Below are 22,487 nucleotides of genomic sequence, written 5' to 3'. Positions count from 1 at the left end.
ATTAATGTTGGAGGCTATTTTACTACTATGAGAACAGATCTCTTGCAATTCTATCTGAAATCTGGTTGTTTGGGGAAATTGTTTTTTCTTCCTACAGACAAATCCAACAAATGACTTCTCTTAGTTTATACTGGTCTGCTGAAAATACTTAATTGCTCTAAGTCCTGTTTGCCACAGGATCTTTGTAAAGGATGATTTTGGAATCCTGCCATGGCAATAAGAAGGGAAAATAGTTGTAACACTTGAAACGAGAAGGTCAAAGACAGGAGTCAAAAAAGATCTCCAACCCACACTACAGTTGTCCTTTTCTAGCTGTTGCTTGAATGTGCAGCAAGATGACAAAGTCTTCAAGCTTTCACCTGATTAATAGTCTTGGGGGAAAAACATTCTGTAGGAATGCTGCAAGAGTAAGACTGCTATTTAAGAAGAAGAATTCTTAAGCAAAACAAAAATGACAGTAAGATGAAAGTAAGTTAAGATCTTTTAGTAACTAAAGGAAGAATTTTATATGGATGCATTGGTTTGGTTGGGTTGATTTTGTAGGTTTTTTTTGTTTTGTTTTTTGATTTTAATTTTTTTAATATTATAAAGAATTTCAGTGTTAAGTCACGAAATAATATAGATGCATAGAAATATTGAAGGACATAAAATCTCCAAGTATAATGGAGTATAATAACACTAAGGATAGAATGCACTAGCTAATATCAATTTTAACATTTTAGCATCTTTCCTTTCCTTCCTGTCAGGGTATCATACAATAAGGAAATAAGCTGTATAAACATGCTTAAAAAAACATAATCTTGGGAAAAAAAATATCTGCATCTAGAGATGATACTAAACTGCTGTAGTCATTATTGTGTGGGCTAGTAGATGCCCAAACAGAGAGATAAGGTTGATTTTGTATCTTTATTGTGCAATCCAACAACCTAATAAATACAGATTTCTAAATGTAATTTCCCTTAACTCTAGAACCCAAGGTAATGTATTGTAATGTATTTTACTAGAAATTGTTGAGATGCACTGTTTATCTTAATTCCACTTAAATACAGATTCTGTGTGAACACTGTTGCCATCCGAAAAAGTGGTGCATTTAGTTACAGAAAATAAGTCCAGGAAACTTTAAGGAAGATCTCAGTGAAATTGCATTAGTGAGAACAAGGTGAAAACAAGGTTACTATTTTCCAACCTGAGGACATTCAATTTAATTCTTGACTCACACAAAAATTTCTTCGTTGTGCTGGCCAGAAATGGCTTGTTTTAGACATAATCTATGGGAGTTTAAAACAGCTTCAGATAATGATTTCATTGCTGTGTTATGCCAGTCTAAAATTATAAGTAACAGAAATGTTGCCATCTCCTCATTTAAGAGGAAATGTAATTTGATACAAACTCACTAAAAATTTGGACTATTTTATTATTAAAAAAGGCTGTGTCAAGCTGTGTTGAAGTCAACAGTAGGTCTATTTAAGGTTTCTGAATTCATCCTTTCTTTGTTAGCATTCAGATAAAAGATTGAATTTACTGGCTATTAAGAAGTTCTGGCTGCAGCTGTTTAGGGGGAGAAGGGGGAGAGGGAGATATTCAGCCACCCAGATCATTGAGGGGTGTAGGCTGGATTTTTTGAGCATTCAGATAAACACTGGTCCAATTCTGTGGGAGTTAACATTAAGTTGAAACGAACTTTTCAAGGAATTTAACACTTGGCAAGTAATTTGACTTTCCTTTTAAATGTTCAATTCGTTCAGATCTCCCTGAGTTCCTAGTTCTAGTTTGGGGCGGGGGTAAACCACGAGACTCACATTGATAAGTGGTTTTGATGTTTTGTTTTGTTACTTTATGCTGCTTAAACCTTAAGCTCGTAAGTTGTTGTATCCTAGGCAGCAGCTTCTGCTTGACGGGAAGAAAAACCAAAAATCGTCGTTCATGAAAATCGCTCGGAGTTCGTTCAGAAGAGCTCGATTGCTGCCTGGAGACCTCTTATTCACGCAGGAGCAGGGTGACGGCGCGGAGCGGGCAGGCAGCGCCGGTGCGGGCTGGGGCGGTGCGGGCTCCTTCCCTCGCTGTCCCTCGCTGTCCCCGCACTCCGTACCGCCCGGGGACACCGCCGGGACACGGCCTGTGCTGCTCCGGAGGCGGCCCTGCCGGAACGACCCCGCGGTCCGCTCTGCCCGGTGGGGAGCGCCCCGGACAGGGACGCACGGCGCGGAGCCCCGCTGGGCCAGCACGGCGGGGCGGCGGATCCGCCAGGCTCCGGGGACTTTACCCAGTGCCTGGACCCCTTCCCTGCCCCGCCGGGATCCTCCTCCCGGGCTGGCTGCGGGGAGTCGGGAGCTGTGCAGGGATGGTGCCGGGTGCGGTGTCCGCTCCTGCTGTCCCCCTCTCCTCGGGAGATTTGATCTCGCATGCAGAGGCGCCTGTGGCAGAGGGGAGGACAGACGAGGCGCAGGGGGACCGAGGCATCCTCCTGCCTTGTTGCTGGTTCACTCAGCTATCCCGAGGTGTAGAGGGAGCCCTTTCATCTGCGTGCTGTGACTCTTTGATTCAGCTCCGAAGGTCTGTGCAGACATTTCCTAGAACCCATCTAGTTTTCACCTCCAGTTAGAACACGCCTGCATGTCTCGGGATGCCATGGGGGAGACTGCTACAAAGATTTGGCTCTGATTTCATTCCACGTTTATCCAGTCTCTTTGATTAGATCCTTGAGATGTTCCTCTCTGTGGCAATGGCAGCAGCAAAGACATGCTGTGTTTAAGTGTTATTACTCCAAGTAATTGTGACTCTAAGTGTGGTGTGGACATAACAGTGTCTCTGCTAAGTGCAGTGTGGATGTCCTCGTGTGCCAGTGGGAGCACTTGGGGGGACAGCAGCACTCCTAGCAGTGTTTGCAATTACGATGAGCTTCTCCCATCCCTGCAGACTGTCACAACTGTCACGGCAGCAGTAGCCAGGCTCACAGCGCGGGTTACAGTTATTGGTCCTTTCAGTGCATCAAGTTCGTGCACTACTGTGTTTCCTTAGCTAAAAGAAAGGAGGGGATCTGGGAGCAAAATCAGCCTAAACAAATTCAGTGTTCTTTGGTAAGAAGGCACTAAGAAATACAAATAACTACATTTAGGGAGTTGGATGTGTGTCTTTGTCAGGTAGGGATCCTGTTCATCACTAAGCATCACTGCAAGCATTTCTCCTGGCCTTTAGAAACAATTTTTCTCAGTGAAACTGCCACAGGTTAGCAAGATGCGACATTTGGACTCCTGTGTCCAGCCTTGTGGTCTGTGGCTGAGAGAATTAGCAGTCACCCAGGGTGCAAGACAACCATGCTGGTGCTTTTGGTGGCATCGTGACCCTGTCCTTTAAGCACCTCCACACAAGGATTATCTTTACCCACTCGACCTGGCCCAGCCGAAGGTGCCTGTAATAAATGCAGACGAGAGGAGTCCAAATTCAGTCAAAGCTTCGATGTTTATTTTAAATTTTTAATAGCAACAAACAGGGTCCTGTGGGCTTGGGCTGCAGACATCGAGGACATGCTTAAGTTATTTACACTTGACAATGCTGTAATAGCTGAGGGCAAGTGACACCCCTCTGAGCTCTGCAGGGCAACCGGGGCTTTCAGCCGAGGTGCCAGAGAGTCCAGTGGCATCTGCAATACAAAGGAAGTGGAATGTTGGCAGCAAATGTACTACTGGGTTGATTTAATAATCAATAGGGAAGAGATGGTGTTTAGGGCCAAACACGAAGAGGCAAAAAATGAAGACCTCTCTCTCCCTCTGCCTTTTCTCTCCTCAAATACCCACATAAAGTTCCGCGAAGATTCTTCGTGCGAGGCGCTGTACGCGATGCCCAGGGCGCCAGTGTAAACCTAAATCTGAGCCCACGAGAGTGAAGGGGAAGTTTTCTTCTCTCCCCGGTGTGAACACTTAAGGGATGCGTCCCATACCGCTATCCCGGTTCCAGCAGCTCTGCTACAGGAGCCGCCGTGCCGGGGTGGCACAGTTTGGTGAGGAAACAACTTTCTTTCCCCGGCTGGGGCTGGATGGGTGGCGGTGATACCGCGGTCACCGCCGCAGCCCCCGCGGGGGCTCGGAGCGCGGAGCTGGGGGGACAGACTGCGCCTGGCGAGAGGCTGACGGAGCGAAGCGAGAAGCCCTCGCTCTTTTTGGTTTCTTTCCAACCATTTTTAGCAGAGGAAGGATGTAATAACATGCCACGGGCAATAAATCACAGTCTAGCTACTCCCCCTGGCTCTCCTCCCCCCGCCCCCGGCCCCTCTATAGCGGGAGGGGCGGAGGGGCCGCCAGCAGAGCGCCGCGGCCGCCGGGACGAGCGGAGCAGAGCAGAGCAGAGCAGGGCAGAGCAGGGCAGAGCAGAGCAGAGCAGAGCCGAGCCGAGCCGAGCCGAGCCGAGCAGAGCAGAGCAGCGCCTGCCCGCCGCCTCCAGCCCCAGCATGGACCTCCGCGCCCTGGCGCTGCTCGCCTTCGCCCTGGCCGTCATCTCCCTCTCGGAGGGTAAGTGAGCTGCGGGAGCCCGGCCGGGAGCGATGGTCCCGCAGAAATCCCCGCTCTTCCCCGCTCTCCCCGCAGCTGCACCCCTCTCCCGGCTCGGGCTCCGGCCGCGGCTCAGATGCGTCTGGTGAGCCAAAGCGATGGCTGTGCAAAGCTGGAAGCAGGCAGGCTCCCCGTTCCTCCCTCTCCTCCATCCCTCCCTGGCTTTTTTCATAACGCTGGCCAAAGCGGTCCTCTCTGCCAAACTCGCCCCAGATTGAAGTCGTCTGGGGGAAGATTTTCAACAGCGCTCGGTCTGCAGGGAGGTGGTTTGGCTGCTAAATATGCGTATCGACTTTCCCTCTAACAAAAAAACCCCAACCCTAAAAGCTACAAGGAATTAGAAACAGGCGGTTTTTCGGTACCTCTCCTGTCCCCTGCCGTGATCTATCTTTCCTCAATCAGGGCAGAGCTGTGCCAAAGCGGTCACGGCAGGAATTTAGCGGCGCACGGGGAGGTTGGGGGGCGCAGGGAGCTGCCGTGACGGGAGGTCTGGGGGCACAGTCCCACCCGCCCGTCTCACAGCCCGCCCGTCCCGCGTGTCGCGGCCGGAGCCCGGCGGCAGCTACAGCTGCCCCGCTTGCTTTGCCAGCTGTGCCCTGTGGAAGCCTCCGTGTTCGGACAGCCCCGGAGACAGCTGACACCCGCGCTTCTTGCCCCGCGTGTCGCGGGGAGCCCTGTGCCCCGGGGCTCCGGGAGGGGCGGGGGTTCTGCCCGCAACATCTGGGCATCCTCCGGACGCGCCTCCTGCGGCTGGCAGAGATTTGCCATCTCTTGTCCCCTCGTCGAATGTCCTCTGTCCGGGTTTCCAAACCTCCGCTCCCGTTCTGGCCACGAAACGTGGGTGTTCCCCACCCAGGGAGGTAGAGGATGCCCTCCGGTGCCCTCCTTGTTTAGCTTGAGAGAGTTAGTTTTCCCCGAACATTTCCCGGTGTCTTTCCGCGCAGCAGCCCCGTCCAGCTGGAGCACGGAGCCAGGGCTGCCCTGGAGAGGCTCCAAAGTCCCGGGCAGGTGGGCTGCAGCCCCTCCGCCTTGCCGTACCCTCCCCCCGGGGCTGCGGGCAGCGAGAGCGGCAGGTAGCGATGGCAGAGCCGGGGCACCACGGGTGGCAGTGCCAACTCCAGCCCCCGGCTGCCAATGTCACCAGCTGCCAGCGGCTGGGGCCGCCGGTGCCTGGGAACCTGAGCGGGCTTCTCTCGCCTCTGGAGGCGAGTGCAGGTTGAAGGGAGGACGGGACAGGGGTTGTCCTCGCCCTTACGTCCTGCTGGCAGCCTTTGCTCAGGGCTGGGAGGCCGGCAGAGCTGCCCAGCTGCCCCTCGGTTCGCCCCCAGCGCCGCTGCTCTCTGCTGGCAGCGGGATAAGCGTGTGTCGGGATAAGCATGTGGGAACCTGGCTACCTGAGGAAGGAGATGGCTCACAAGGGCTGGAGAGAAACTAGTGCAAGGAAAGTGACCCCACCGTCTTTTAAGAGCGGAGGTTTTTGCCTACTTTGCATGTCAAGTGCTCTCAGCCCTGATCCAGATGAGGGTTTGCAGGGCTGCCTTGTGCTGGGGAGTAGGTGAGCTCTGAATTCTTCTTAGTTACCTGGTAAAGCTGTGTCTGTCTATCCCAGCTTTGCTTTCCAGGGAAATGGAGCTGTTCTACACTTAAAAAGTTATCAGTCATCTCCTGATAATGACAAATACACCCTAGGCTGAACAGAAGTAAAATTATTTCCTTGAAAGTTTTGTCTGTTTATGTCCAGCCTGCTTTCCTGGATATAGCTCTATTCAAGCATCCAGAGCTTCCTAGTCTACACAGCATGTTACTGATAACTGCAGCAGAGCTGGCAACTGACTTCTTCCCTTACTGTCCCGTTTCAGCGTGGGTAAAGAGAAGCAGATCCCTGTGGGGTGAAATAGGTATTGTCCAGCACTGACAAGTGGCCACTCTGTGAGAGCACTTTGTGTGTGCTTTGTCTCTAGAGAGAATTTGTCAGCAAAAGTAGGTGTTCAGAGCTAACAAAACTCAGCTTGAGTTGGAAAACAATAAAACTGTTTATTCTTTCAAAAATTCCAAACCACAAACTTCTAGTCGACTCCAAAAGAGATGTTCTCTTTTTATCTAAGTAAAATTAGGTTGAAGGAATGACATTGAGATGTCAAACTAGCATATGGCTGTTCTGTAACTTTTGACTCTATTCGTCCATTTTAACCAAATGTGCCAGACAGATAAAAGTCTCAAAAGCTTCGTGTGCCATCAGTTATATGTTTTCATACAATAAGGCAATTAACAGATTATACTAATTTGCTGTACTGAGAGAATGTCTTCGGCTTGTGCTTGGTGTTTGGTAGATGTCAGGGAACTCGCAGTACAAATTGGTAGATTAATTAATCAGCTTAATCAGCTCTAATGTACATGCAACAACGTTTCACATTTTGAAAAGAGATAAGAAATGCATTTGTCAGCCTCAGAGGAAGACCAGAAATGTTCTCTTCCTAAATTACAGCCTCCAAATGGCCCCTTCCCTCTCCTGCTTTGGGAAGATAGAGGTTCATGTGTTGGAAGGTGCCACATGCACCAGTTTTCCCTGGTGTTGAGCCTTGTTGATCGATAGCACGGCAAGACAGGGAGCAGTGGCAGGAGTCACTGAGTCCCTGTTGGGGATACAGAGAGCTGACCCAGTGGGTGCAGCTCCCTGGTGCTCAGTGCCTGCTCCTGATCACCAAGAAAGGCACACAGAGATACCAAAGGGATTCTTGTGCTGGGAGGGGATCTGTCATTCCACTGCATGCTGGGGCAACAGCACACTGATACCGGGGCTTCCCCTCTTCCTTGCTGTGCTAGATGCCTTTTCTTGGGCAGGAAACAACTTTGGGACTTACAGACATGTTTAGTCATGGTTAAACTTTCTCTGCTCCTGATTTCAAATGGTATGGGATTGAAAATCCCACTCGAGTCTGAGATAGGACAGGATTGCATTATCAAATCATGGATCTGAACAGTTCATCTCTTGCACATTGTTTAAGTTAAAGCTGGCTTAAACTTGGTTGGGACAAGCTTGCAGAGACACTATCACTGCAGCTGTGCTGAGTTGTATGGCTGTATTCAGTTTCAGCCTCCCTTTCCAATACAAATTCACAGATGTGTAGCTATCAGGCACAGATTTGCAGTGGGAAACCCTAATGCCTTCCTCACTGCTTTCCACATTAGCACTAGGCAGTCTAATCCATGTTCTCGAGGCTCACTCTGTGGTCCTTCTTCCTCCTCCCCCTGCAGATTATTAACCCACAGACGGAATCACTGTTTGCGGTGGCAGAAAACTGATAGAAAAGTCCTTCAATTTTTTCAATTTATAGTACAGATTCTGGTGTGAATCAGGAGAAGCTCTATTCCCACTCATTGATTCCTCTCCTCTGGGATCTGATTCTGCCTCATTTCTTGGTAGAGACACCGGAAAAAAAGGGGCTTCCCTCCTCAGGACGGGCCAATTTCACCCTGTTGTCTGTGGTTATGGTGCTAGAGACAGGCACTGATAAATGTGCAATATATGTAGATCTGCTGCACTTGAAAACCTGTCTCTTTTCTCACCTTCTTAGACAGCTGTTTGGGAATTTCAAGCCCTTCCCGACTCTTTATCTCCCCATTTGCCTTGAAAGGGACCTGGGTTTCGGTGCTGGAAGTATTCCTGTGTGGCTAAACAAACAGGATGGCAGATTGCCATATGGGATCTCAAACCCTGCCAGATATAGATCTGACCATCTACAGCATGAGCCAGATTTTAAGGGTTAGGTGTACGAATTTGATTCCTCCCAGAGGCTGAAAACTGCTCCACTGGGGAATTCTTTAAAATCTTAGGCATCTCTTAGACTTCCAGGCAAGGCTTCTGTGCTTGTGTTTTATTGTGCATGGAGCTTTCAAACTTACAGTCCGGCTGAAGACCTTACTTAGGTGCACTTGATTGCCAGTAATTAAGTTGTCCCGTAGAGAAACGGGGCAGCAGAGGCTGTGGTGGGCGCCAGGCTGCTTTTCTCAGTCCTGCATGCATATACACGGCAGATTTTTAGCCTAAGGGGTTAAACTTAATTCTATCCCTAGTGATGCCAGTGACAGAACTCTCATCCAGTCTGGTGGCCCCTGAATAGTGTATTGAGGATGCCCCGGCTGAAAACTCTCCTCGATTGCCTTACTTAGCTGCAGGCTAGAAATTCAGAAGACTCCGGGTGTCTTATGTGAAGCCGCTGGGATGTCGCATCTCTGAGCCGCACCTTCTTGTGCGGGTACCTCTGCTGGGAGTCAGGGCTGGCTGCGGTGGGGAAAGGTCAGCTGGGCCCTGGGAACGCCTGCAAAACCAGAGCTTTTCTGCAGCCACTAAGTCCCCTGTGAAAAGCCTGCACCTGAGCCGAGCCGTTTTGATCTGAACTCCCTGGAATTCATCTCTTTCTTCTGGCTACCTTCTAATTTGGCCTCGGGTCAAAATCGTTTGAGTAGAACAACACCGAGGACAAGTGCCCCCTCTTTTGGTCTTTATCTTGTCTAATTACGGGGAGCATCCCTGTACAATGGCGCGGCTCCTTATTCTAATCTCTTCGATTTTACTTATCTCCATTTTCTCTCCCTCTTCTTTTGTCTTCCAAAATCCCACGCGCCCTTGTTAAAAGGCTGGGCGCTGAGCTGAAAGGATTGTGCTCTGAGCTGTGGGCAAATGCTCTCCCAAAGCTACAGCTTTTCTGCTGCTTTTTTCCCCACCTGCATATTTGGAGGGCGTTTCTTGCTGTGAGCCCTGATGCTGTGAGCCCTGACGGAGTATCTGTGCTGCTGACCGGAGCAAGGGCTAACCTTGTCCTTTCCCTCCCTCTGTCCCGCAGAGAAACCCGTCAGCCTGACTTACCGATGTCCCTGTCGATTCTACGAGAGCAACGTGGCAAGAGCCAATATTAAGCACCTCAAAATCCTCTCCACACCCAACTGCTCACTTCAGATTGTGTAAGTCTCTTGCTCTTTTCAGCTGGGTGCAAATCTGGGGTGTCAAAAAGAAGGGTCACAGAGCTGGTGCCTGCTCTGATGGTTGAATTTCAGTCTGCCTCCTGCCGTGAATCCCAGTTCATCTCTTCACGCCTGTGTCAGAGACAGCTGGACCCTGCTTTACCCCACGTAAAGGAGCCCAGCTGTTGTTTCCCAGCTGTGTTCTCTCCCTATTACTGTGTGATCCCATGTGCTGTTCCCCCGTGGGTATGTGAGCAGGAATGTCAGACAGGCCGTGCATTGCCTTGGATGTGGAGCTTCAACCTTGGGTCAAAACTTCATAGCGGTCTGAGTCTTCTAATGGGTCACTTCTCCATGGAGTGGAGCTAGACAAGCAAAAGGAATTGCTGTGTTTCATGTATCCTCTGCAGGAGGTACAGACCCTAGAAATGTGATGGCTTAATCTAGGGATGCTTGCCAGGCAGGGACTGAGTCAGTAAACTGCAGCAGAACAGAAAAATGGGCTCCCAATGGAAAATAGCCGCTTTTTTCTGGAAAAGCAGCCGTCATTTTCAGGAAGCATTGGGATTTTTTGTGTTTGTCTTTGTAGATTTGTGTGTGTATGTTTTAGGAAGGTCTTTTTTATTCTCTTCTTCATGGGTGACCCCCTCTCAAAATTAAAAACCTTCTGAAGGAAAAAAAAAAAAAACAAAAACAACCCAGCATTCATCTTTTCATTGCAAGGGAATCTTACTACTCTCAACTTCTGTTAACCTCTATAAGAGGGTGTCAGGGACTAGGTTTGGTTTCTGTGCAGTGATCCCATTACTGGTTCTCTCCTTGACCCATATATTAAGCCCTTCCTCTTGCAACTCAAATGCTGTAAAAATCAATTTTTGTCATTCAAAATTTTATTGCACTCAGAAAACTGATGTGGTTTCACAAGATTGCTCAGGAATGCATGTGAAAATGTATCCATTAATGAACCGATTTTTATTAGTATGGAGTTTTTTTCTGTCTTAAACCAGTCTGTGTGCATCATACACATTTTATCATGTGCTTCTGCCTTAGGATTTGGTGGAGGACAGCGAGAAAAATGTAAGCCTCAGCTGAGAAATAATTTTCTTTCAGAAAAATGGAAAAACCAGCTGTGACTAACTCCCATCTCTACCTACAAACAATTTTGGCAGCAAGCATGCACTAGTGCATGGATTTGTGCTCTGGGGCTGTCAGTGATGTCATAAGAATCCCAGTGCTAAGGCTTTTTAGATGATTTGGAATTTTCTGGAGTAGTTTCAAGAAAATGACAGCATTTAAGACAGGGTAGAGTATATATTTATCTCTTAACATAGGATTATAGTAATTAGAGATAAATAAGAGCATGAAATGCAGAAACAGAAACATCTCATGTTCTTGCCCATTCCTGACCCAAATGTGTTTGCATGGGGTACACAAACCCTGTTTTTGTTACTTTGACAAGTAAGATACTTAATACATCCCTCCAAATACCTTTGAAAAGTGACTTCTAACTAAGTCTTTATCAAAACAGGAGATTAAATCAATCAAAACTAACACATGCATTTCTCATCTTGATTCATTTTAAGCATTAAACAACAAAGGTGTAAATAGATTAAAAGCTGCCATTTTCAGGAACAGAGAACTAAGTGAAACATATAGTTGCTAGAAACAGTCCTTTATTATTTGAGATATTTTTGTTTTGGTTTAGGTTTTTGTTTCATGTTTGTTTGTTTTTTCACAAGTATATTTTCCTTTTTGGTTAAGGGCAGTTGTATTTGAACAAAAAGCCTAAGAGCAGGTTTTTGTCTTGGAACTCATCTCTCCAAATCCAGTGAACTCCTCTGTCAATGTCTACTTCTACAAAGTCCACACTAAATTCCTTGCTTTTCAGTACAGGGAAATGAGCATTTTTAGCAAGCAGGCACCTAAACCAGTTCAGGTTAAAGAAACACTCCATACAATTTCCTACGTCTCTTCCTTGCACATGAAACAGGGGCTGATAGGCTCAGAAATGAATGTCTGAAGAAATCAGTGTCTCAGTATTAGGTGAGAGGTATTGTGTTGAATGTGGCTGGAGACTGGTTACGTGTGCTTTTGCTTCTGTACCCTGTGAGGTCAGCCTAAGAATTCCCAGGCATTGCTAACATCAGCAAATCCATTTTTACACACTGTTGGTATCACTTAACTGGAAATGCTCCAGCTTGGCACTGCTGTAAGGGAAATATGAATCAGGCCCATTCATCTCTGTGCTGGCTCAGGGGTTGCAAGACGGATCCTTGATGTGTTTATGTTACAACTGTGTTGTTGCATAACTTCAGACCAAGGAGCCTTTTTGACCTCTTATTTCTTACACCATCGTTTTATATTCTGCAGATTTCGTTTTATAAAGGGAGGAACATTATGGCTTCCATCCAGCAAATGTTTAAACAAGTACTGAACTTATTCATATGGGCACTTCCATAAAATTGCTGTTCTCTGCACTTTCCCAAGGCAGGCAGGCTGTTAAGAGGGAAATTTTGGAGCGGCTGGGGCAGAGGCAGGGTGCTGCAGGGAATGTGGGAGATAACAGCTCTTTCGAGGTCCTGAGATCCCTGGAGGGTGAAACCTGTTGATGAAAAGCTACTTGTTCTGTTTCTGAATGAAAGATTCTGAGAGCCCAAGTGTCAAATTCACAGAGAATTCAAATTAGCTAGAAAGTTTGCTGTGGGAAGTGCAGCTTGGATACCCAGGAGAAACCCCTCAGGAGGTTTCTGTCTTTGGTTCGAAATGCTGAATGAATACATGAGGGGAAACTTGCCTCTGGCACTATGGCACTTTCAGTTGTCTTCCTCCCTGCAACCTGTTAATTCAGTCTTGTGTAAAACAAAAAGCTAACAAGTGACCACACCCTTTCAGAATGTCCATGAGGTGTCTTTCCTCAAAACATGTGAAACTTCAGTTTTGGGTTGAATTTAAAAGCCGTTCTTAGTAAATTACTTGCAAAAATTACCTAAATTCACCATGTCAGTATTTCCAAATGAAATTTTTCTGTTGTTGGCAGTGAGCTTGTTCACAGTCCAGGTATGAATTGGAAGTCTTAGATTAAAATTTTGTGTCTGTTGCACTCTCACGTGATTCCCAGTACAGACCTCAAGAGCCTGCCAAAGGAGACAGATGGTTTCCAAGCCAGGGACATTTATAATGGGTGAGGGAGGTCAAGGATGGGAGAAATAACTCATCCTCTTCATGGGTTAACCAAAAGCAGCACTGGCACCCAAGGAAAATAAGTGGGGGTGGGGGCTGAGGAATTTGCACACCAGACTGACTCTGACTTTTCTCCTTTGGCAGTGCAAGGCTCAAGAGCAACAGCAAGCAAGTGTGCATTGATCCCAAGTTAAAGTGGATCCAGGAATATCTGGAGAAAGCTTTAAACAAGTAAGGCAAGAGACAAATGGACTTAACAGCTAACATCCTGAATTATTAAAGGGTAGAACATTAAGGGCTGGCTTTTATCATGTGGACAAAGTACACACTTGTGGAATCAGATATTGTTTCAAAGAAGGGTTTGGAGTTGACATAATTTGTATTGAAACAACAATTTCTAATATATCCTAGATGTTAAACTAAGAATTTTGCCAGGGTTTGAGGCAAAAATTGTGCTAAAGAGTATGTTTTGGGGTCCCGAACTCATCCTCTTCAAAAAAAAGCTGTTCTCCCAAGGAAAATTCTCCTTTTAATGTCCTTTCTTCCCCAGCCAAACTACAATTACTTCAGAATCTATATAATTCCGGTGTCTTTGGAGCCCCTTCTCCATGTTACACTGGGTGTCTGCTTGCACAGGCAGCTGAGGCCTTGGGGTCCTTGGTGCTAAAAATTGTTTCTCTGCTGCCCAGTGTGGAATGCTATTAATGTTGGCCAAGGCATGATGAGCCACCATGAATAAGTCTTTCCCACAATACCAGGGGAAAAGCAGCCACACTTGGCAAATTCAGACCTTTTAAATCTGTCTTTATTCCCCTTGAAAATGGTTGATCATGTCTACTTTGAGGTGGACTCAGCCCATCTCTGTGCCATGTTGTGCAGAGAAGAGCAGCACCGAGCACATTTTTGTGCTGAGCTGCAGGGGAGGGCTCCAGCCTTCCAGCACTGAAAGATGGTACATACCAAATGATGGTACAAAGCATTCCCTTGCTTGCCCAGAGCCCTGGGCTGAGGTTGATCCAGCAGCAACATTTTGGCCAGCTATCCTACCTGTGCACTCAGTACCCCTGCCACCCTTGCCATCACACTCCCACCCCACAGTAACTGCGCTGTAACCCTGCTGAACCTTGTCCCCCCTGCATCTGTAGGGTGAAGGCAGGGCTGGAATCCAATCAATTGCAAAAACAATGTATTATTGGGGAAGATAAGGCCCCAGGGCAGATGAGGGGCACAGGTACCTGAATGGTCTCCACTGTTTCCTTTGTAAATGCATCTGCCAAACAAGGATCAGAGTTAAAAAAAGAAAAAAATTCTTTGTCCCCCTGTGTTTTCACAATAAGCAAGGGGGGAAATGCCACCAGAAGCAGAGAGATTCCTCCATGTGTCCCTTTTGGGGACTGCAGTGGGGCCAAGAGTGAGGAGGAAGAAGGAAGGAAGGAAGCCAGCTAACTTAAGTCAATGTGATTCCAGCCCTGACAGCTCCTCCCATCTCATCTGATGCTCAGTGCCTTCTTTGCTGCCAGCACTCAGCCCTTTTGTCCTCTGGACAAATTCTCTGCAGTGGTAATCCAGGTTAATGCTGCCAGAATGGCTTTGGGTTTAGGCACGACTGAACCTTAAGAGCAGGATGTGGCCCATGCTGAATATCCCAGGGACCTGAGCCACTTGGTTTTACAAACCGAGAAAACCTGCTTTAGTTTCTGTTTGCCATCATTCCCAACCTGAGACTTAGGAGGAGTTTTAGATATCTGCAAGGTTGGGCAGATATGATAATGTGCCTGTCTGACTTAGGCGAGCAACTCAGCTTCAACCTGTTCTGCTCTCACTACCACTAGTGAAGATCTGAGACCAGCTCTACTGAAACCAGTGAGTCTGCCTGATCTCCAGCCAGATTCTGGGTTTTGTTTACCAAATGCTAATACAGAAGCAATTCTGCCAATTTGGTGGATTCATCCTGGTTTATATTGAGTAACAAGAGAGAATTTGGTCCCAGCTCTATTATGAAATAAGATGACAGAAAGCATATATCTCCATCACCTAATCCTGTAATCATGGCATTGTGTTCATTTTCCAACTAGCAATGCTATCACCAGTGGCATTTTCATGCTCCACAGACAGCCAGGGCTCTGTCTGTAGCATTTTCACAAGGCATGTTTTTGATATATTTTAGTGCACAGCTTTGACTTCTTCAATGAAATGTACTTTGGAATATATTTATAGCGCATCAAACAATTCATATATTTGAATTGGAGCCATATGAATGTTGGTAGTTTAAAACACCGATATCCCTCTAAACTACTAACAGCTTGTAAAATGAATCTATATAGATCTATAAATGTTAATGTAGCTATCAGTTTCAATCAGCCATATATTATATTTTTTCACTTGTACCGAAATTGTATGAAATGTGACATTACCCTATATGCACTAGCAATAAAATGGCTAATTGTTTCATGTTATGAAAACCCAATTGTACATGGGAATTTATTTTTCTGGAATAAAATCAATACGTTTTGTAGAAAGGGCTCTTGTAATTGCTTAAATAGAATCCAAACTGTGAAGACATCTTAATCTATACCAGTACTTCAATATGAAAATATCTTCAGTGTTATAATCTGCAGCTAAGGGCAAGGAAAAGTTCTTAAAATAGCAGTCCAATGCAGTTAAATATGAAACCAGAAATGGTTTTTACTAGGGAATTATTTTGCTCACTAATTCTGCTTAGCATTTATTATTGCTTTGTATTCATCACATCTCCATGTAATTTACACATGAGACATCAGTAAAACACATTCAGGCTGTCAGGAATCCAAATTCCTTAACTGGCTTTAAAAATCATTGTGCAGCTGCTGTGGCCAACATCATTCAACATTCATCCACTGTCATGTTAATATAGTCCCACTTCAGAGCTTCCCTCGCTTCAAGATGCCGGAGTCCATTAAGCTCAGTGGCTACTGCAGACATGCAGAAGAGATTGGATGGATCTGGAGAAGATAAAGTCACATGGGAAAAAATCTTTCCATTAAGCCAGCTGGGAGAAAGGAAAAGAAACTCTGAATGTGTAGGGCTGGCTGTGCTGGCAGCCAAGCTCTGCTGCTGCCTTCCAAACCCTGGTGTGGCAGCTCTTCCTAATTTCTAACCTAATTTGTAAGTAACAGTTGAAATACAAGATGCCAGAAGAACAGCCTCCCAGTATTCCACCAAGCATGTGCTGGGTCAAGGCCCCACACGAAGGGGGACAATGTGGGTGATTATTTTTACAGCCTTGTTTGAAGGCACCAAATGCCTTAAACCCCCTCAGAGTAGCCACTGGTTCTTGCTGATATCAGCAGGAATACTGGGTGGGAAGCCAGAAATCCAGCTCCCCCTCTGCTTCCTCTGTACCTCAGGGGGAACTTTTTGGAAGGTGAGGCTCCTGACTGAGAAGTTCTGGAAGGCATTTGAGGAGGCTTTGGCATTTTGGGTAAAAGGGTTGTTCTGGCCTCAGGGTTTGCAAATGTTCTTCCATCAGGACACTTTCACTTGTCTGGCATTTATCTCAGACAGAGGTTATATGAAAGGGGATGTTACATTGCACCCTGCCAGCAAGATATGAAGGGGCCGTAGGATAAATGTGAACGAGGCCTTTGTATATGGATAATTTATGGCAGTCTTTTTTTGTATTTTTCTTTTAATTTAGACCACGTCATCGCACTCATAAAAAAAAGCAACAGAAGAAACGGGGCCCACTCTGCCCTTCCCGTGCAACACCACTAAAGTCTCCAGGGAGAAAGAATGGTAGGAGGCATTAGTTTCTGAGCTGGGACACCTCAGGTTGAAGTCCCTGCTCTTCCACTGACCATGTTATGGGACCTTGGGCAAATATATTAGCCTATCCAGATCCCCATTTCCCCCCATATTTGTTGAGTATAACATCTCTCCCCTTCCAGCAAAAGAATATTATATAGATGAAACTTTCAAAACAGGGGGAAAACTTAGCTACAACAGATGTGGGATGATTTTCCCCATTTTACAAATGGGAAGATGGACACACAAATAGACCAAAATAAACCCGAAGCAAAGTCAAAAACAGGGTAAGGGTTTGGGAGCCCTATTTATTTTAGCTCCAGTATCAAACTGACAGATTTATACTCTAACAACTGTGAATTTGCCACTGGTGTTTTCTAATGAGAAATGCAGCACCACGTGGTGACAACATGATGTGGTGCATGGGTGACTGGTTGATGCCTTTCCTATGGGAGATGCTAGGCAAGTCCCAGAGAACAGTGCTATATATGCCAATGCTCTGGATGTCCCAGGTTTTTCTTACTCACAAGGGTAGTTTGTCCTGCCTTTCTGCACCAAAGGTTACTGCTGTGGGATATTGGAAAAGATATCTTCAGAAGAGAAGTTTTCCTCATGGTTTAGTCATTGTCTTTGTGACTAGATGAGTTTTCTGAGACTGCCTTTACTGGGAGTCACAGTCTCTAGCTGTGGGCACAGAGCCCTTGTTGTCCAGCAGGCATTGGAAGAGGTTTTTGTCAAGACGTGCTGAGACATCAGTTTTTGAATAATAGAATCAGTTTTTGAAGGTGTTTACCCTCTGACACTTGTAACTCAGTGACCTCATCTAGGTTGCAAAAGGCCGACCAGCCTGGAGTAGGAATAGGGGTCACTTCAGACAAAATCTGGAGCCACCAGCACAAACTGGCTCCTTGTTCTGGGTGAGCCACACACACAAGACACTTGCACTTTGCTGTGATGCCTAACCCACACTCTCCTGGGTACCATGCTCACACTGAGCATGGGACACTCCATTTGTCTGCACCCCACCTGAGCTCCTACCTCAGCCCTCCAGGCCTCACAGGCTTACTGTGCAGTGCCTGCCTGTCACCTCACCTTCACTGGGCAGCTGGTCGCCACAAGCTCTGCTGCGGTCCCCAGCTGCTCACACCAGGTGAGGTGCCAGGGCAGGGAGGCTCAGGGATGGCTCCTGGCTGGCAGAACATTGGCTGCCTCTACTCTCCAGCCACCCCATGGTGGAAGCCAAACAGGAGCAGAGCATGGGCTGCCCTCTACGTTCCTCCATCCTCACAGAGACCTGGCACACTCTGGAGCTGCAGTCCATGATCTCCATCAGAGATGTGGGATAGGAGCAGATAGAGGAGGCATTCCCAGGGCCACTTGCTCTGCTACGGGGGCTGCTCACAAATGAGTAATCTCTCCTTTCCCTGCTGTATTTTTTGCCAAGTTTCTTTGCCCACCAACAATTCTCTGCTCTGGCTTTCAAGTCCAGAATAAGCTTTCTAGTCAGCCTTCCTACTGTATTAGTTCTGAACACCTTACTAACTGATGAGCACAACCTGCCCAAAATAACACTTATTGCTGGGTTTGCCCTGCTGGGTCCCAGTAGCTCCTTGTGGAGAACTTCTCCCAAAATGCCCAGCAATTACTGGTTGGAGGGGCTGCCTTTGGGTTAGGCCAGACACAGATTTGCTGTTTGACTAGGCCTGGTAGCAAAGCTTTTGCAACTGAAATAAACCTTAATAGTGTTTCACTTTCTTCTTCATCAACAGGAGGTTCAAGATGTAAGAGGCAAGCATTGTAAGCCGTCTACAGGATTTCTTACTGTAGGACCCAGAGAGCAGATAACCAGTATTAGGGAATGAATACATTTCACTGCTAACATGCAGCACAAAAGCAACGCTTCACGCATTTCCAAAGGTTTTTTTCTTGGTTATTTTTGATGGGGTTTTTTTGTTTGGTTTTTTTTTTCCCCTTGCACAAATTGGCTTGCTTTCATAGTGATATTTTTATATAGTAAGATGTAACTATTTGAGAAAAATATGAATTTATACAGGTTGGTTTATTACCTAGCACTGGGGGCAGATACCAAACTAACCCTGTTATATGATATTTTATTTCCTTTGTTGTATAGAGGTCCTGCTTTATTTAACTTTCTTTTGGTTCATGCAAGTCTCCTGGAGTTTTAAACCTAGAAGGACATGAACTGTACAGTGCAATGATGTTGTGTAAGTAGAGGTGGAACTCCTTGCCTCCAGAAGTCATAGAGGCCAAGAACATAGGAAGGCTCAAAAGCATCAGACTGATAATAGACAACATTACCCTGAGTGGCATTTGCAGATATTTTGGGTGAGTGATTAAACTCAGGGCTACAGGGCTAAAGCCCTTCTCTGAAGATCAGAACCCTTGCTGACAGCTGTGAGCAGCTGGATCAATGCACATCTGGTACTGCAAGGTGCTAATACTTGGTTTGTAGTAGTTGCGTGTGTTAGGAGCCACAACACAGTTCTGATGTTATCTGGCATTTCCTATGTTCCTGTGCTTCTGATGATAAATTTAGCAAAAAAAAAAGGAATGGGTTGTTAAAGCTCTGACCACATGATCGTGTTGAGAGTTGCTGGAGGAGTCAGCTACGCTGCCATGTACCAGGCATCTCCCACCCATCCACAGGAGGTGACTTCAGCTTGCCTGCCTGGCTTTGCACTGAAGTAAGCTGAGATTTATTCACCCTTCACCGAGGATGAACTGCCTGAGGGCAATCACATCCCTGATTGCTCTGGAGATACCCAGAAGAGGATATCTGGCCACATCTTGGAGAAAGGAGATGCCTGGGGCAAGAGGGGGTCTGTGCAGTTTGTGGAAGGAGAGGTGTTTTACAGGTGTGGAAATGAAGGCCAACACTCCCAGTCCACCAGCTATCATGGGTTTGCTGGTGAACAGGATAGCCTCTGGAATTCCCTTTGCAAAGCACAGCCTGGGACAGGCACCACTCCTTGCACCGATCCCCTAAGCCAGAAGTTTCTTTCTCCTTATTCCTTCCTGTATACACAATCTCTACTACATGGTATGGAAAGACATCTGCAGCACTGCAACAATCATGTCATGCTGTGCACTGAGATCTGGGGGGAAGCACATTTTTGCAGCACAATGCTTGTGTTTGTATGTATCTGTGTTTGTATTGTGAGCAAAAAATTGTTGTAAGATTGTCTTTTTCAAGCTGGTTGATTCAAAATAAATCTTCCCTGCAGCCTGTGTCAGGAACACTGAGAGGAGAGTTTCACACTCCTTTTTGTGGTAGGCATCTTTAGTGCCAAAGAGGTGCTTTGGCTATCCAGGGACTCTGTTATTTCCATGTAGATTCAGGTAAAAATCTTGTCTTTTCCTTTCTGCAAAACAGGGCTATTGCAGAGAGGCCTTCAGCTGGGAACACCTCACCTCATTTGCTTTAAAGCGGAAAGAAACTGCTGTGCCTAAAATATTTGTGTTTGTGATTTTGACATTCCTTTTGTTATCGTTACCAGCCTGGTGCTTTAATTATATTGTGTCTGTGTTTTGAAAGGTCTGGTACCACTGTACTTGATGAGATTGGAGTTTTCATTTAATATTAGTAGGATCAAATCCTCTCCGGAAGGGGAAGGAAAGAAAGAAAGGAAGAAATTGTATGAGAAAACCAGAATTTTTTCTATGTTCCCTGGGCTGTATTTGATATCCTAGGCTCCATTCCCTGTCCCACACATGCACCTGCATTTGCCAGTGGTTTGCCAGAGGTGGACATGTGCGTGTCCAAGCCAAGAATGACTGCAGAAAAAGTCACCCAGGAAAGCGCAGCCTTCACACATAACTTCTGTCAAAGGACAGTCTGAGCTCTGATTGATTCCCATTGCAGTAAATGGAGAACTAAATAATCCTCTGATTTTGATTCAGCAGCATGCCCTGCTCATGATGATAGGGGCCGTGATAGTTTTGTTTCCAGCGGAAACTTTGGCATTCTGGTGAGAAGGTGGGCTAGGTAGATGTGACTGCACAGCCCTGCCCGTGCTCTGCTGCAGTCCTCATTAACAGGAGCACTGAGATGGGCACTGCTGAAACACCCCTGCCAAGCCCAGGCACCCTGCTCTGCATGGTACAGCCAGGTAGTGGAGGTACTGCAGGAAAGGGGGGCTCCTGTCAGCCTTTTCCTCTAGGGGCTGCAGGGCTAGACTGCTAAAGCAAGGGCATTTGTTCCTGGGACAAATGCATGAGTGGCAGCAGGAGGAAAATGCACTCCATGGAAGGCAAGGAAGCGTGTGGAGCCAGGTGTTTGTGTGGTGCTTTGGGGGCTGTCTGCCCCAGCCCACACAGAGACTGGGCCCTGACACCTCTGTGCTGCTGATGCTTCCCTTCTCTTCACTTCTGTATTTGAGACCACCCAGATCTCAGATCTGGGCATGGGGCTGCTCTCAGGGGCCAGCAGCATGACCCTCCCTCACCTGGGTTAGGTTGAGCACAGCATGAATGCACAGGTGACACAGACCTGGCCAGAGACTGAAGTGAGAACTTTTAAAAGCTTTCTCTTGCTTTGGACCAAATTCAACCTTGAGTGGGAAGCTTTGCTGTTAGCCTGGCTTTCTTTGCATGATGCACTGTGGAGAGCAGCCTTGCTCTGTGCACCAGAGGGATCAGTGTCTGGGCTGCCCCAGTGCAAGTTTGTCCCATTCATGCCACGACCAGAGTAGGCTGAGAAGCAGCACTGGCAGCATTTCACCTGGGGAGAGCACCTGGTTTTCCCTCCTGCCTTAAACTGTTGACCAAAGACAGAGTCAGGGGAAGGAAGCGTGAGGAGACGGGAGTGAGGTAGGGACCACATGTGAACAGGAGGGACAAGAGATAACACTGAACCATGCTGAAAAAGCAGCTTCCATGAATGTGAAATCATCATGTGGGTATTTTCAATGTGCAGCTGTCAAATCTCAGTTTTAAGAATAGATGGTATTTATTGCTGTGTCCATTTTTTATTTATACTAGCTTTATACTTTTGTGTATGAATATCTTATCTGAATTCTGCCTGAGGAAGAATTAAATGAAGGGTGACTTTGATGTGTTTTTGATTAAGGTGTTTGAGCAAAGGTGACTGTTTATTTTGCAATGAAATTTTTTTTTCAAAGTTAAATATACACATTTTGTTGAAAATGCAGTTCCTATAGGAGTTTTTGTTGCCAATTTCCCTTTATTAGCCTCTAAAAGGTCCTTTTCTCTGGCAACTTGTTTTGAGTGATGTGATTTATAGCAGCCAAGGTTTTTTGTGAACTCATCACCCAAAATTTGATTTTTTTTTCTTAATCACACCAAGATAATCATTGTCTGAAAACATGAAACTTTGGTTGCCACAGAGAAGAAAACATGTATCATGATAAAATGGCTGCATGAACCTCCCATCTTTCATTCCTTATAACTCTGTGTTGTCAGAATGTGGTAAATACTGTACTTTATATTTTTATTAAGTAAAAAGAAGTATCTTCCCAAATAATGTGAAAAGGGTTTTGTAACTGTGTTCCTGTAAGGCAGCTTTTATGGAGGAGTTATATTATGCTTTTGAAATTACTCCTTTCATAGAAAATTTTGAAAATAAACACTTTTATATTGTTGTAATTTCTCACATAAATGTGTATGCACTTAAAATTTTCTTAATAAAAATATATGTCTGAATAAAGTTTTTGCTTGATTCTATTATTTTTTTCTCCTTACAAACAAGCAACTATAATCTTCACTCAGAAAAACATTCAGATGTAGTTTGTGTCCAGTTTCAAGGATGCCTCCACATAGCCCCAATGCCCAGACTCTCTGCAGGGAACCTGAGGTGAAGGGCCCATGGGTCTGGCAGGGAGCAGCAGCTTAGCAGATTGAAGTGTGCCATCTTCAAAAGGAAACCCTTAGCCATTTGCTCCCAAAACAGAAACCCAATTTTTTTTTTAAATTTTTTTTTTTTTACTCTTTTCTTCCCCAAACTTGTTTCCTGCAGCAGTTGGACTCCAAATGGAACTG

General features: G+C 46.1%; 1 protein-coding gene across 2 annotated transcripts; it reads left to right on the top strand.

The window, feature by feature from the left end:
* Positions 1–4,327: 4,327 nt before the first annotated feature.
* Positions 4,328–22,155, top strand: CXCL12 (C-X-C motif chemokine ligand 12). 2 transcript variants are annotated; one of them, XM_039709164.1, is made up of 5 exons: positions 4,328–4,505; positions 9,389–9,506; positions 12,831–12,917; positions 16,363–16,460; positions 18,239–22,155. In XM_039709164.1, exons 1-5 carry the CDS (start codon positions 4,445–4,447, stop codon positions 18,268–18,270), a joined length of 396 nt encoding a protein of 131 aa, XP_039565098.1. In that variant the 5' UTR covers positions 4,328–4,444; the 3' UTR covers positions 18,271–22,155. The 2 variants fall into 2 exon arrangements, with proteins under 2 accessions (XP_039565098.1, XP_039565099.1); XM_039709165.1 differs by lacking the exon at positions 16,363–16,460.
* Positions 22,156–22,487: the final 332 nt, after the last annotated feature.

This window comes from Passer montanus, unplaced genomic scaffold, assembly GCF_014805655.1.
Source record: "Passer montanus isolate IOZ18808 unplaced genomic scaffold, ASM1480565v1 scaffold21, whole genome shotgun sequence".
Classification (NCBI taxonomy): domain Eukaryota; kingdom Metazoa; phylum Chordata; class Aves; order Passeriformes; family Passeridae; genus Passer; species Passer montanus.
This window is presented reverse-complemented; position numbering and strand designations above follow the sequence as displayed.